Raw genomic sequence first — 17,008 nt, 5'->3', positions numbered from 1 at the left:
TGGTGCATGTTTAAAGCATTATGTTATGCTTTAGCTATTGAATAATAGCAGATCTACAAGCTCATAGCGCGCCACCGAGTGGCACGCTACGAGCTTGTAGGTCTGCTATTTTTGAAAAGTCGTGAAAATGTGCCCGAAATCTTCTTTCAGTTCTTTCAGAGTGAGTTTTTAACTCAAATCTTTGCTACTGGGAGGGTCCCTGGAGGCTGGAACAACATATTTTCAGATGGGGGTTGGCGGCCAATGTCATATATGGTCCTTAACATGAATATGTTTGAGAACCACTGACGTAGAAACATGGGTTTTTTTCTGTCTTGTTTTAATTTATTTTCTTAATTTCAACGTCAGGCCTAAATGGCTTAATACCGCCGCTGTTGTCACAACAGCAGGGATGCGGTTTTGAAGCATCCGCGTTGTGCGTCACCGGGGTGCCAATAATGATAGCAAAGCACACCCTCTCTCGTGTGATATTGTAACATTATACAACACGCCAACAGGAAAATAAAACATTTTCATGTTGCGAGGCAATTCTTTGCTCTCGTTGTGAAAAAAGAAAGGGACTCTCGCACAACACCGTCTTCAAGGGAAACGGCGACGTTTCGGGCCTATGCGACCTTCATCAGGCTATCTTTAATTTGCTGTCTTCATTAACCTGCTGTCGCCTGTAGGTGTGCCAAAAGCCTTGCTTTCTATTCGCTCTCATTAGTTGTGGGTTCGAACTTAGCCTTCGAACCCTGCCTGGGGTCGACGTCAGCAAGGTCATGCGGTCGTAAACGGGTTCCTAACTTAACCAAATCAAAGTCTCCTGAGGAGGCGTGTCTGAACGAAGCCTGTCCTGGACGGGGTTATCTGGACGTAAAAACGAATCCGTAGTATTAGTAAAAAAATAAATAAATGTTGTCTCAGTTTCCCTGGAAAAAAATATGGGGTCTTACTTAAGCAATATTACACGAGAGGGTGTGGGTTAACGTGATTATTGCCACGACAGTGATGCGGTAAGGAACGAGACGAAGTCGAGTTCCGCAAGCATCACTGAAGTGGCAATAATCACGTTAAACCACACCCTCGAGTGTAATATTGCAATTATACAACAGTTACCCTTAAAACTAAGAAAATCGCTGAAAAAAATGTATTTTTAATGACAGATGTAGTCACTACGACCACAAATGTCCCAAGAAACTAGCTAGCCTAGCCACCGAGTTTGCTAGTGCCCTGGGAGAACAGAGCAGCTGAATTCTTTGTTTTGATTAGGTGGTGAATGGTGCTGGTTTAACCCACGGCTAGAAGGCTGTTTCAACCAATCAGATTGCTTCCTCGAAACGACCTGTGGTATAATGAGACATGAACTAGTCCCTGTTGAGACGACCAGCCACCTCGAGCAAGTGGGGCTCTACATTTATATTGTTTCCTGCCTCCTACACCCCCCCCCCCCCCCCCCCCCCCCTTTGTACTTGTAAAACTGTGATCTGTGACAATAAAGATCATTCTGATTCTGCTGAGTCACCGATTCACTCTGGAGTGAGTCGCCAGAGTGGGCGGAGCTTTAACGCACAGTAAAAATCTGTTGTAACTTCAAGGCTGAACAGTTGGGCAGATATCTCTAACGAGTGTCGGAGTCATATTTATTGTGACGAGGCCGTTTCCATGTCGGCACAGCGAGGCGCCGCTTGTCACGCTGATTTGAGCACGGCTGGAGAGAGCCCATTTCGACCAATCAGATTGCTTTGGCCCAGAAGTACCATGTCTTCTAATTAGGTGCTATAGTATACTGCGTTCCCTAAGCGTAGACACAGCCCAGTTAACACATTCCGGACGGGAACCCCCTTTTGGTGTTTTAACCCATTTAGGCTTGACGTCGAAATAAAATAAAAAGTATTCTGAAAGAATATATATTTAAAGATGTGTGCCGCATTTTCACGATTTAAAAAAAATAGCAGACCTACAAGCTCGTAGCGCGCCACTCGGTGGTGCGCTATGAGCTTGTAGATCTGCTATTTTATAACTAATGCACCAAAAGGTGCTAAAGTATAACATAATGCACCAAAAGGGGTTCCCGTCCAGAATGGGTATGTTAGACTTTAGCTATTGATAGATAGCAGATCTCTACTGCTATGAAAATGTAGCGCAAATCTTTTAACATATATTCTTTCAGAGCGAACGTTTTTTTTTAACTCAAATCTTTGCTTCTGGGGGGGGGTGGTCCGTGGAACAACATTATTTTCAGATGGGGGTCAGCGGCCAATTACATATAATTGTGGAGGTCCTTGAAGTGAAAATGCTTGAGCGACTGACGAAACATGGTTTTTTTCAGACCTGCCCTGATCGAAATTTAAAAAAAAGTATTCTGAAAGAATATATATTTAAAGATTTGTGCCTCATTTTCACGATATTTCAAAAATAGCAGACCTACAAGCTCGTAGCGTGCCACTCGGTGGCGCGCTATGAGCTTGTAGATCTGCTATTTTTCAATATAGCTCAAGTATAACATAATGCTTAGTTAAAACACCAAAAGGGGTTCCCGTCCAGAATGGGTTAAGTAGAATCGTCCTCAGGTCTAAATGGATGAACTCGCCTAAATGAAACACACGCCCTACAATTATCCTTATTACCTTGGCCGTGTTTATCTGTCAAAATGTCTGCTATAAGAAAAGGGTCCATTTGTTTATACACGGAAGTCGTGCTAATAATGAAGACCCTTAATTGCAGCATTCGGGAGGAAACCTCATAACTCCATTTTTGAGGTTTTTGATTTTTGTTTTGCATAAATCAGTGCTATTGAACACCCTTTATGTCTGCGTGTTGTTTCGAAAATATTGAACCAATGGAAAGTAGAGTGAAAATTGCTTTGGACAAAACCTCTTAACTCCATTGGACCCTCAAAATGTCTGCTAAAGCAGCTAACTCCTCCCCCTCTCATGGAAGTAATTGACAATATATAAAGTCACAACACCAACTTTGATGAGGCTGTATTGCTTTGTTTAAAAAAATATATAAGGTTTTCTTCATTTCCTGAAAAATGAACATTTTGGAGTTATGAGGTTTCCTCCCGACAGCAGAGATACATATATATATATATATATATATCTTGATCTCACAGTCTCTCTCTCTCTCTGTTGTCATTCCGTACGCACGTTGCCAGAGGTAAAGGCCCCTTGAAGAATTCCTCAGATGTCATCAATGCGGCTAAGAAGATCGCCGAGGCTGGCTCCCGGATGGACAAATTGGCCCGCGCTGTCGCAGACCAGGTATTCACCCTTTTAGCTTGTTTGTTTGTGTGTGTGTGTGTGTGTGTGTGTGTGTGTGTGTGTGTGTGTGTGTGTGTGTGTGTGTGTGTGTGTGTGTGTGTGTGTGTGTGTGTGTGTGTGTGTGTGTGTGTGTGTGTCAGCCTATTGAGTTGAGGCAGGTATTGTTGTCTGTGTCGTATTATTGTATAGTTTATGGAACTATGAAAGTGTTTCTCTGTACGGTATGCGGTCGAAGGTGGAGATAGTTTTCAGTTCCTTAACCGTTTCCGTCCGTAGGACGTCGCCACACGTCCTAGGGGTCCCAATCGACGCGTATACATACGACGTCCTCAGACGTCCTAGCGCATCCTCAATGATACCGGGCGAGATAATAATATTCTGAATTTATTTTTTCCTTTTTTTTATTTGTCAGTTCGCCTCTCGGCTACCGTATGCTACACTCTAGACTCTTGTTAGCTTACCGTTGACTTAGCCGTTAGCGCGGCGGAAAGAATGACTCGTCCCTCCTAATCCATGCAGGGCGCTCTCCGTGGTGTCCGATATACTGGCGCTTCATTTCTGCTTCTCATCCGTCTCTCCCGCAAAATATGTTTCCGGGTCGTGGGTTTCCGAGTAAAAGCGGGCCATGTCTTTCCGACACCCCAGAGCTCCTATTTTGAAGGACTTCTGGCACTGATTGTGTTAAGTGCAAGTCAGTTGGTTCCCAAACTTTTTCATGTCAAGCACCCCCAAAATGACACTAATTATCGCCCCGCGAACCCCCATTTGAAAAGATAATGCCAGGGAGCCCCATAAGAGAAGATCTATACGGCTCTAGCATGTGATTCTCAACCTGGAACCCCCTGGAACTCCCTCGGGGACCCCACTTTGGGAACCACTGGTGTACGTAAGTAACCTGACTCCGCCAGATGGGGCAGCAGAGAGTACACTGGGTTCCCCCCTCCTGCTCCCATCTGGGAACTCTCAGGCAGACTTGATGCTCCGGCCACAAAACGGCCTGGCCAATCAGCGGCAGCTAGAGGCGGGATCAAGGCATACACAGTGCTGCCTTGATCCCGCCTCTAGCTGCCCCTGATTGAACCCAGTGTACTCTCTGCTGCCCCATCTGGCGGAGTCAGGTTAGTACGTAAGTGGCAGTGGTGGAACAAAAAGTACAAATTCAATTTGCAGGAATGAGATGGTGTACTGTATGATGATGGTGTGATTTGTACCTAAGTAAAAATATCAATAATGCAATGTAGAAGTATTCCGTTACGAGTATAAAGGTGAGGAATTCAAAACGTACTTGAGTAAAAGTACTAAAGTATTGTTGGCATCAACATGTACTTAAAGTACCACGAGTAGAAAGTACTCATTATGCCAAATATCCCATTTCACACATTTTCAAATGCATACAAATCCTCTGTATGCATCTAGCCGATCTACAAGCTCACATGTCTGTCCGCATGCACGCATGTGCACGCGCACACGCGCACATGCACAAACAGAGAGACATGGGAGCCACTTGCTGATAGCAGCCAGTAGTAGAATCTATAGGTCTACCTCAGCAGCACTGCCATTCCTGGCTAGTGTCACTGCTAATTCCAATACACACACGCACACACACACACTACACACACGCACTACACACACGCACACACTACACACACGCACACACGCACACACACTGTGCCCTGCCCCTGGCCAGCTTGATGCAACCATGCAGATGACACAATTGTTCCCGTTTGCAGAGTTGACTAATAGTCCATTTCCTTCGCAGATTCCCCCCTGATGTAAATAAACAGCATGCCCCATTACCTTGCCAACACTGCCACGACACTGCCACACCACACCGCATCTCTCTCTCTCTCTCTCTCTCTCTCTCGCTCTCGCTCTCTCTCTCTCTCTCTCTCTCTCTCTCTCGCTCTCTCGCTCTCTCTGCCGCCCTGCCTTCCCCAAAGAGCAACATCTTGCCTTAACCCATTTTGACCTGAGATCAGATTCTAAAAATGTCTTCTACATCCTGACAGTTTTCTGAAAAAGCTATGTTTCTATGTCAGTCGTTCTTCGATTTTTCAAAAATAGCAGACCTACAAGCTCGTAGCGCGCCACTCGGTGGCGCGCTATGAGCTTGTAGATCTGCTATTTTTCAATAGCTAAAGCATAACATAATGCACCAAAAGGGGTTTCCGCCAAAAACGGGTTAATGGTGTATAGAATTCGACACGCCGCCCCACAATAATAAACTGTGTGACTTTGCTTGTCCTTTCAGAAAACCTCATCACAGCCTCCACATTATTCTCCGCTCGTCGTTTTTTTTTTTTGGGGACAGCTCTCTCGTTTAGTGTAGCGAATAACAAAAAGCCACGGGATCTTTTATTTTGCATATTATTGGAACCACGCTGAATTGAATAGAAATTCTTGGCCGTGGAATAATTCAAGGGGGCCGTGTGTGTGTGTGTGTGTGTGTGTGTGTGTGTGTGTGTGTGTGTGTGTGTGTGTGCGTGCATGTGATCTGTGGTGCTGTGATGATGAGGGCGCCCCACTGTCAAAACAACAAGTCACACAAACCAACCCTGATGTTGCGTCTTAAAGCAGAGAGCTGCGACAACGTTGAGTCTTTCCCCCAGTGCTGAATTATTCAGTCTGTGAAAAATGTTTATTTTTCATGGCGTGGCTCCGTGGGAGCCTACCATATAGACGTGTATAAGAGGTTCAGTCATCTATCCGTCAGTCCGTCCGCACGTGTGTGAGCGATAGGGATAGATCATCCATCCATCCATCAATCCATCGATCTTCATCCGTAGTCGGGTCGCGGGGGCAACAGCTGTGTGTTCCAGACTTCCCTCTATACCAGAGCAACATTAGTGACTTCCTCCTGGGGGGGGGGGGATCCCGAGGCGTTCCAAGGCCAATGAGTCGATGTGTTTCCTCCAACTGCGCCTTTGGTCTGCCCCGGGGGGTCTCCTCCCAGTGGGACGTGCCTCGAGGACCTCCCTATAGGGAGATGCCCGAGAGGCATCCTATAACCTACCCTCGGAAACCCAGACATTTTTTATTTCCAGGAAGAAAAAAACCCTCAATTGTGATCATACAGTAGCGCCGAACGGGTCTCTCTCTCTAGATCTCCTAATTACTGATGGTCTGCAGCCGTTTTCAATTGACACACACTCGCGCGCGCACGCACACACAATCACGCAATCACGCATACACACACTCCTCTCGCTCTCTCTCTGTGTCTCTCTAATTAATCAGGCTCATCTGCTGCAGGTGCGTCTAGTTTCCGCCGGGAGCTAACCCTCCGTTCCAGGGTAGTCCAAACGAGACGCCCCGAACCACCTAAAATGGCTCCTTTCCAAGCGAAGAAGCAGCGACTCTGCTCCGAGTCTCTCTCATGTGACTGAACTTCTCACCCTATCTCTAAAAGGGAGACGCCTGCAGCCACCCGTCGGAGAAAACTCATTTCGCCCGCTTGCATTTGCGACCTTAATTCCTTCGGTCATGACCCCACACTTCATGACCATATATAGGTGAGAGGAGTAGGGACGAAGATTGCTCGGTAGACAGATGGATGGATGGTAGACAGATGGATAGATCAGCGCCATGATATTTCTTGTGCACATTGCCAGTTAAGCCAAAGAAGCAAATCCACTATTTATTTTGTATTCTTATTGTTTTTCCCACATGTAATACTTGGAAGTCAAGGGGGCTTGGATCCGGTTGAAACGTTTGGCGATATGTTATTGTTCATTTGCAAAGACAGAAGGAGCGCAGACGTGCCGGGATCTTCTCTAGAGATACAGACTGCTGCTGTATTTTGAAAGATAAATAACTAAACTACTCAAAACTACTATCAAGAGAGCGCGGATATTCATTTTTTCTAATTTGCTTTTTTGCGTTTTTATAGCTCAAATCTTTGCTTCTCGGGGGTCCCTGGAACTACATATTTTCAGATGGGGGTCGGGCAGCCAAATACATATAATCCTGGGGGTGCTTGACATGAAATATTGAGAACCACTGATAGAAAAACATATTTCAGAAAACTGTCATGATTTAGAAGACAGTTTTTAAATGTCGATGTCGGGTCTAAATGGATGAGGCATGTTTATTGCACTTTAGATTTGACCCACAGTTTCTCACAGCATGTTGCTGGCACATGCTACGGAACGGAATTGTTGACATATTTGGGGTAACGTTCTGCCCGTTGGCACTGCTGTATGTGACAGATCGAGGGAAGGATCTGTCGAGTAATCTAAGGCAGTGGTTCCCAAACTTTTCCATGTCAAGGAACCCCAAAATTGACACCGATGAGCCCGCGGACCCCCATTTGAAAAGACATAAGAGAAGACCCCCATAAGAGAAGATTTGTACGGCTCTAGCAGTGATTCTCAACCCGTTTCATTTCAAAGACCTCCCAGTTTGACGTGCATTAGTCTACGGACCCCCATTTAATGGCATTTCTATCTCTGCAGGGACCCCCAATTTATAAAATCAATGTGAATTTAACTCTGAGAGTGTACATTTGTACACTCTCAGAGTTACAGACCCATACGGATCCATTTGGTTCCAAACTATCATTTAGCTGGGGACCCCCTGGAACTCCCTCAAGGACCCCACTTTGGGAACCACTGATCTAAGTCATAGCTTTGATGGTCGGTCGGTCTTACCTTAAAATGTTGAGGTATTTTTCCCTTGAGGTATTTCCAATGTCCAATACGTTTACTTCTACTTCCACTATACATCTCGGATCCAAATATTGTATGTTTACTTCACTGCATTTAGGTTGCAGTTTACTATGAAAACCTGCAAAACCTGTCAGTCGGTCCGTCCGTCCGTCCGTCCGTCACGCGCCTCGTGACGCGCTCCATATACAGAATTAATTCCATATGTTGATCTGATCTAAATTGCAGTATTTGATACTTGTACTCAAGTTAAGAGTATATGGTGTTTTCCAGCACACTGTGTGTGCTCATCGATGGGGCTGACATGGAATCACACGATGACTCCATGAAGACAAGCTTTGCTACTTCAGGGAGCTGTCTGGCTGCTCTGGAGGAGCACGCCTCAGCGTCGTCGTCCCCCCACCCCCCCAGTCTGTCAACTACAGGTTAAACCATTCTGGGCGGGAATCCCTTTTGGTGTTAGCATTATGTTATGCTTTAGCTATTGAAAAATAGCAGATCTACAAGCTCATAGCGCGCCACCGAGTGGCGCGCTACGAGCTTGTAGGTCTGCTATTTTTGAAAATAGCCACCGAGTGGCGCGCTACGAGCTTGTAGGTCTGCTATTTTTGAAAAATCGAAGAACCACTGACACAGAAACAGCTTTTTCAGAAAACTGTCAGGATGTAGAAGACATTTTTAGAATCTGATCTCAGGTCAGAATGGGTTAACGACCGGCCACCAAAAAATGTGCAAATGCACAATACTTGTCCTCCTTGTTCTAACCCATTTAGACCTGGGGAAAGATTCTAAATCCTGACAGTTTTCTGAAAAAAACGTCATGTTTCTCAAACATTTTCATGTCACGGTGGAGCAAATTTTCACGATTTTTCAAAAAAAATAGCAGACCTACAAGTTCATAGCGCGGCACTCGGTGCCGCGCTATGAGCTTGTAGATCTGCTATTTTTCAATAGCTAAAGTATAACATATCATGCTTAAAACACCAAAAGGGGTTATCCCGCCCAGAATGGGCTAGAGAAAAAAAAATGACAATACACATAATATAATAAATAATAAGGAGTTTTGATGAATATTTGACGATTTACATGGTTTAATATGCCCCGCACGGCGCAAGTACAGGTCGGCCTCGCTATAACGGATGTCCTTAAAAGCATCACAGGAAAATACTTTCATAGCAAAAACATGTTTTCGGCTGAAAAGGATTCACTCGGCTGTCTTTTTGACTGCACTTCCTGAGCCCAGGTCTGATGTCTCTGCCAAGGTTAGTTAAATAAGGTTAGGAAGCGAAGACCGTATGGTGGACTCCATGTTGCTCCCTGGAAGGACAGAAGACCGTACGGTGGACTCCATGTTGCTCCTGGAAGGACAGAAGACCGTACGGTGGACTCCATGTTGCTCCTGGAAGGAAAGAAGACCGTACGGTGGACTCCATGTTGCTCCCTGGAAGGAAAGAAGACCGTACGGTGGACTCCATGTTGCTCCTGGAAGGAAAGAAGACCGTACGGTGGACTCCATGTTGCTCCTGGAAGGAAAGAAGACCGTACGGTGGACTCCATGTTGCTCCCTGGAAGGACAGAAGACCGTATGGTGGACTCCATGTTGCTCCCTGGAAGGACAGAAGACCGTATGGTGGACTCCATGTTGCTCCCTGGAAGGACAGAAGACCGTACGGTGGACTCCATGTTGCTCCCTGGAAGGACAGAAGACCGTACGGTGGACTCCATGTTGCTCCCTGGAAGGACAGAAGACCGTACGGTGGACTCCATGTTGCTCCCTGGAAGGAAAGAAGACCGTACGGTGGACTCCATGTTGCTCCCTGGAAGGACAGAAGACCGTACGGTGGACTCCATGTTGCTCCCTGGAAGGACAGAAGACCGTACGGTGGACTCCATGTTGCTCCCTGGAAGGACAGAAGACCGTACGGTGGACTCCATGTTGCTCCCTGGAAGGAAAGAAGACCGTACGGTGGACTCCATGTTGCTCCCTGGAAGGACAGAAGACCGTACGGTGGACTCCATGTTGCTCCTGGAAGGAAAGAAGACCGTACGGTGGACTCCATGTTGCTCCCTGGAAGGAAAGAAGACCGTACAGTGACTCCATGTTGCTCCCTGGAAGGACAGAAGACCGTACGGTGGACTCCATGTTGCTCCCTGGAAGGAAAGAAGACCGTACGGTGGACTCCATGTTGCTCCCTGGAAGGAAAGAAGACCGTACGGTGGACTCCATGTTGCTCCCTGGAAGGACAGAAGACCGTACGGTGGACTCCATGTTGCTCCCTGGAAGGACAGAAGACCGTACGGTGGACTCCATGTTGCTCTCTGGAAGGACAGAAGACCGTACGGTGGACTCCATGTTGCTCCCTGGAAGGACAGAAGACCGTACGGTGGACTCCATGTTGCTCCTGGAAGGAAAGAAGACCGTACGGTGGACTCCATGTTGCTCCCTGGAAGGAAAGAAGACCGTACAGTGACTCCATGTTGCTCCCTGGAAGGACAGAAGACCGTACGGTGGACTCCATGTTGCTCCCTGGAAGGACAGAAGACCGTACGGTGGACTCCATGTTGCTCCTGGAAGGAAAGAAGACCGTACGGTGGACTCCATGTTGCTCCTGGAAGGACAGAAGACCGTACGGTGGACTCCATGTTGCTCCCTGGAAGGACAGAAGACCGTACGGTGGACTCCATGTTGCTCCTGGAAGGACAGAAGACCGTACGGTGGACTCCATGTTGCTCCCTGGAAGGACAGAAGACCGTACGGTGGACTCCATGTTGCTCCTGGAAGGACAGAAGACCGTACGGTGGACTCCATGTTGCTCCCTGGAAGGACAGAAGACCGTATGGTGGACTCCATGTTGCTCCCTGGAAGGACAGAAGACCGTACGGTGGACTCCATGTTGCTCCTGGAAGGACAGAAGACCGTACGGTGGACTCCATGTTGCTCCTGGAAGGACAGAAGACCGTACGGTGGACTCCATGTTGCTCCTGGAAGGACAGAAGACCGTACGGTGGACTCCATGTTGCTCCTGGAAGGACAGAAGACCGTACGGTGGACTCCATGTTGCTCCTGGAAGGACAGAAGACCGTACGGTGGACTCCATGTTGCTCCCTGGAAGGACAGAAGACCGTACGGTGGACTCCATGTTGCTCCTGGAAGGACAGAAGACCGTACGGTGGACTCCATGTTGCTCCCTGGAAGGACAGAAGACCGTATGGTGGACTCCATGTTGCTCCCTGGAAGGACAGAAGACCGTACGGTGGACTCCATGTTGCTCCTGGAAGGACAGAAGACCGTACGGTGGACTCCATGTTGCTCCTGGAAGGACAGAAGACCGTACGGTGGACTCCATGTTGCTCCCTGGAAGGAAAGAAGACCGTATGGTGGACTCCATGTTGCTCCTGGAAGGACAGAAGACCGTACGGTGGACTCCATGTTGCTCCCTGGAAGGACAGAAGACCGTACAGTGACTCCATGTTGCTCCTGGAAGGACAGAAGACCGTACGGTGGACTCCATGTTGCTCCCTGGAAGGACAGAAGACCGTACGGTGGACTCCATGTTGCTCCCTGGAAGGACAGAAGACCGTACGGTGGACTCCATGTTGCTCCCTGGAAGGACAGAAGACCGTACGGTGGACTCCATGTTGCTCCCTGGAAGGACAGAAGACCGTACAGTGACTCCATGTTGCTCCTGGAAGGACAGAAGACCGTACGGTGGACTCCATGTTGCTCCCTGGAAGGACAGAAGACCGTACGGTGGACTCCATGTTGCTCCCTGGAAGGACAGAAGACCGTACGGTGGACTCCATGTTGCTCCCTGGAAGGACAGAAGACCGTACGGTGGACTCCATGTTGCTCCTGGAAGGACAGAAGACCGTACGGTGGACTCCATGTTGCTCCTGGAAGGACAGAAGACCGTACGGTGGACTCCATGTTGCTCCCTGGAAGGACAGAAGACCGTACGGTGGACTCCATGTTGCTCCTGGAAGGACAGAAGACCGTATGGTGGACTCCATGTTGCTCCTGGAAGGACAGAAGACCGTACGGTGGACTCCATGTTGCTCCCTGGAAGGACAGAAGAGCCTACGGTGGACTCCATGTTGCTCCTGGAAGGACAGAATACCGTACGGTGGACTCCATGTTGCTCCTGGAAGGAAAGAAGACCGTACGGTGGACTCTATGTTGCTCCCTGGAAGGACAGAAGACCGTACGGTGGACTCCATGTTGCTCCCTGGAAGGAAAGAAGACCGTACGGTGGACTCCATGTTGCTCCTGGAAGGAAAGAAGACCGTATGGTGGACTCCATGTTGCTCCCTGGAAGGACAGAAGACCGTACGGTGGACTCCATGTTGCTCCCTGGAAGGACAGAAGACCGTACGGTGGACTCCATGTTGCTCCCTGGAAGGACAGAAGACCGTACGGTGGACTCCATGTTGCTCCTGGAAGGAAAGAAGACCGTACGGTGGACTCCATGTTGCTCCTGGAAGGAAAGAAGACCGTACGGTGGACTCCATGTTGCTCCTGGAAGGAAAGAAGACCGTACGGTGGACTCCTTGTTGCTCCTGGAAGGACAGAAGACCGTACGGTGGACTCCATGTTGCTCCCTAGAAGGAAAGAAGACCGTATGGTGGACTCCATGTTGCTCCCTGGAAGGACAGAAGACCGTACGGTGGACTCCATGTTGCTCCCTGGAAGGACAGAAGACCGTACGGTGGACTCCATGTTGCTCCCTGGAAGGACAGAAGACCGTATGGTGGACTCCATGTTGCTCCCTGGAAGGAAAGAAGACCGTACGGTGGACTCCATGTTGCTCCCTGGAAGGAAAGAAGACCGTACGGTGGACTCCATGTTGCTCCCTGGAAGGACAGAAGACTGTACGGTGGACTCCATGTTGCTCCCTGGAAGGAAAGAAGACCGTACGGTGGACTCCATGTTGCTCCCTGGAAGGACAGAAGACCGTATGGTGGACTCCATGTTGCTCCCTGGAAGGAAAGAAGACCGTACGGTGGACTCCATGTTGCTCCCTGGAAGGAAAGAAGACCGTACGGTGGACTCCATGTTGCTCCCTGGAAGGACAGAAGACCGTACGGTGGACTCCATGTTGCTCCCTGGAAGGAAAGAAGACCGTACGGTGGACTCCATGTTGCTCCCTGGAAGGAAAGAAGACCGTACGGTGGACTCCATGTTGCTCCTGGAAGGAAAGAAGACCGTACGGTGGACTCCATGTTGCTCCCTGGAAGGAAAGAAGACCGTACGGTGGACTCCATGTTGCTCCCTGGAAGGACAGAAGACCGTACGGTGGACTCCATGTTGCTCCCTGGAAGGACAGAAGACCGTACGGTGGACTCCATGTTGCTCCCTGGAAGGACAGAAGACCGTACGGTGGACTCCATGTTGCTCCCTGGAAGGACAGAAGACCGTACGGTGGACTCCATGTTGCTCCCTGGAAGGAAAGAAGACCGTACGGTGGACTCCATGTTGCTCCTGGAAGGACAGAAGACCGTACGGTGGACTCCATGTTGCTCCCTGGAAGGACAGAAGACCGTACGGTGGACTCCATGTTGCTCCCTGGAAGGAAAGAAGACCGTACGGTGGACTCCATGTTGCTCCCTGGAAGGACAGAAGACCGTATGGTGGACTCCATGTTGCTCCCTGGAAGGACAGAAGACCGTACGGTGGACTCCATGTTGCTCCTGGAAGGACAGAAGACCGTACGGTGGACTCCATGTTGCTCCCTGGAAGGAAAGAACACCGTACGGTGGACTCCATGTTGCTCCTGGAAGGACAGAAGACGGTACGGTGGACTCCATGTTGCTCCCTGGAAGGACAGAAGACCGTACGGTGGACTCCATGTTGCTCCCTGGAAGGACAGAAGACCGTACGGTGGACTCCATGTTGCTCCTGGAAGGACAGAAGACCGTACGGTGGACTCCATGTTGCTCCCTGGAAGGAAAGAAGACCGTACGGTGGACTCCATGTTGCTCCCTGGAAGGAAAGAAGACCGTACGGTGGACTCCATGTTGCTCCCTGGAAGGACAGAAGACCGTACGGTGGACTCCATGTTGCTCCCTGGAAGGACAGAAGACCGTACGGTGGACTCCATGTTGCTCCCTGGAAGGAAAGAAGACCGTACGGTGGACTCCATGTTGCTCCCTGGAAGGACAGAAGACCGTACGGTGGACTCCATGTTGCTCCCTGGAAGGACAGAAGACCGTACGGTGGACTCCATGTTGCTCCCTGGAAGGACAGAAGACCGTACGGTGGACTCCATGTTGCTCCTGGAAGGAATGCGCAATGGGCTATATGCAGCCAACACTTCCGCGTTCAGCTTCCTTGGTTTCAACTGTGTTTCTTTCCTTCCAAGGAGCAACATGGAGTCCACCGTACGGTCTTCGCTTCCTGTCCTCATAGAGGGTATGCGTGTGACATCATCGTACCTGGAAGTTATGCGGGAACGCCCACTGAGTGGCAAAAAACTACTTTCTGGCCTCGACAGCCCATTCATCCAAACAGAAAAGTCCTGTCTGATTGCATTAAACAATGTTAAACTCACCAACGTTGCAGCTGTACGAAAAGCTTGATTTATCGTCTTTCTATCTGCAAAGCTTTTGTTTCATAAAAATCCACCATAGAAACGTTATGAGCTACTTTCTGTCAAGAAATGCCCTGCATTTGATTATTTGTCTAAGTGTCAGAGTTTGGAAGTGCTTGTTTTCTATAACACAACATTTCGCTGCCTCCTGCATTATGTGACATTTAGAAACAGGTGGTACGCAGGACGGTTGAGTGATTTCCAACGAGCTCTTCCAAACTCCAACACTCCATGGTGCTCAATGTTTTGCCACTCAGTCTAGGTGAGGGGGGCGTGTCCTGATGGGAAAATCAGGCATGTGCATACTCTCTATTTAATAGTCCTTGGTCTCTGCTAGGCTAACAAAGGGGCAAATATAACCCACCATTTGTGGGCGGTTTTTATGAAACAGACTCCCAATCAGATGTGGTTTTCTGAGCATGCCCAGAAGTGCTTTGGCAATGTAAATGGTTTTTTTTTCATGCCAATAAAAGGTGGGACTGAGGTAGGAAGCAGCCCCAGCAGGGGGCCACACATATTTAAGTTTTTAGGCCTGACGTCGAAATAAAAAAAACGTTCGCTCTGAAAGAATATATATTCAAAGATCTGTGCCGCATTTTTACGATTTTTCAAAAAAATAGCAGACCTACAAGCTCGTAGCGCGCCACGAGTGGCGCGCTACGAGCTTGTAGATCTGCTATTTTTCAATAGCTAAAGTATAGCATAATGCTAAGGGGTTCCCGCCCAGAATGGGTTAAGTTGGTACATTTTGGGCTTCTCTACATAGCCGGAGATTTGCTTATCACGCGTATTAAACTGCATGTAATCACCCGCAGATTTACTGAATTTACATGGCATCTACATTTAGTATATCTGACCGTAATCCTTGTTTTTTTGCGCAATGTCAAACCCTTTTCATATCAAGGTCCATTATTCATTCGGCATTTGAGCCACGGAACCACCATTTGATGACATTTTTGCCTCTCAGACCCAAAACCTGAAATTACAATTATTCTACATTCTCTAATTGTGTAGACTAAGACTTCTTGTACGTTTAACAATGATGTAACTCTTGAGAGTGTAAAATGAAACCAACACTCTCGAGAGTTAGCGACCTATAAGGGTCCATTTGGTTACCAGCAACTCTCCATCATTTATAGCTGGGGACCACCTGGAACCCCCTCGAGGACCACTGGTGGTCCCCGGACCACTGGGGACCACCTGGAACCCCCTCGAGGACCACTGGGTGGTCCCCGGACCACTGGGGACCACCTGGAACCCCCTCGAGGACCACTCACCTGGAACCCCCTCGAGGACCACTGGTGGTCCCCGGACCACTGGGGACCACCTGGAACCCCCTCGAGGACCACTGGTGGTCCCCGGACCACTGGGGACCACCTGGAACCCCCTCGAGGACCACTGGGTGGTCCCCGGACCACTGGGGACCACCTGGAACCCCCTCGAGGACCACTGGGTGGTCCTCGGACCACTGGGGACCACCTGGAACCCCCTCGAGGACCACTGGGGACCACCTGGAACCCCCTGGAACCCCCTCGAGGACCACTGGGGACCACCTGGAACCCCCTGGAACCCCCTCGAGGACCACTGGGGACCACCTGGAACCCCCTCGAGGACCACTGGGGACCACCTGGAACCCCCTCGAGGACCACTGGGGACCACCTGGAACCCCCTGGAACCCCCTCGAGGACCACTGGGGACCACCTGGAACCCCCTCGAGGACCACTGGGGACCACCTGGAACCCTCTGGAACCCCCTCGAGGACCACTGGGGACCACCTTGAACCCTCTGGAACCCCCTCGAGGACCACTGGGGACCACCTGGAACCCCCTCGAAGACCACTGGGGACCACCTGGAACCCTCTGGAACCCCCTCAAGGACAACTGGGGACCACCTGGAACCCTCTGGAACCCCCTCGAGGACCACCTGGAACCCTCTGGAACCCCCTCGAGGACCACCTGGAACCCTCTGGAACCCCCTCGAGGACCACGGGGTGGTCCCCGGACCACTGGGGACCACCTGGAACCCCCTCGAGGACCACTGGGGACCACCTGGAACCCTCTGGAACCCCCTCGAGGACCACTGGGGACCACCTGGAACCCCCTCGAGGACCACTGGGGACCACCTGGAACCCTCTGGAACCCCCTCGAGGACCACTGGGGACCACCTGGAACCCTCTGGAACCCCCTCGAGGACCACTGGGGACCACCTGGAACCCCCTCGAGGACCACTGGGTGGTCCCCGGACCACTGGGGACCACCTGGAACCCCCTCGAGGACCACTGGGTGGTCCCCGGACCACTGGGGACCACCTGGAACCCCCTCGAGGACCACTGGGTGGTCCCCGGACCACTGGGGACCACCTGGAACCCCCCTCAAGGACCACTGGTGGTCCCCGGACCACTGGGGACCACCTGGAACCCTCTGGAACCCCCTCGAGGACCACTGGGGACCACCTGGAACCCTCTGGAACCCCCTCGAGGACCACTGGGGACCACCTGGAACCCTCTGGAACCCCC

At 49.9% G+C, this 17,008-nt stretch overlaps 1 protein-coding gene across 1 annotated transcript in view; it reads left to right on the top strand.

Annotated features, from left to right (window-relative positions):
- The window catches only part of ctnna2 (catenin (cadherin-associated protein), alpha 2), a 782,371-nt gene that overhangs the window by 750,666 nt on the left and 14,697 nt on the right, over window positions 1-17,008 (top strand). The window contains 1 exon segment of the mRNA XM_079499975.1: window positions 3,140-3,245. Within this exon segment, the coding sequence (XP_079356101.1) occupies window positions 3,140-3,245 (106 nt within the window).

This window comes from Electrona antarctica (assembly GCF_951216825.1).
Source record: "Electrona antarctica genome assembly, chromosome: 4".
NCBI classification, from domain to species: Eukaryota; Metazoa; Chordata; class Actinopteri; order Myctophiformes; family Myctophidae; genus Electrona; species Electrona antarctica.
The sequence above is the reverse complement of the archived record's forward strand: the minus strand, read 5'-3'. Positions and strand labels throughout refer to the sequence as shown.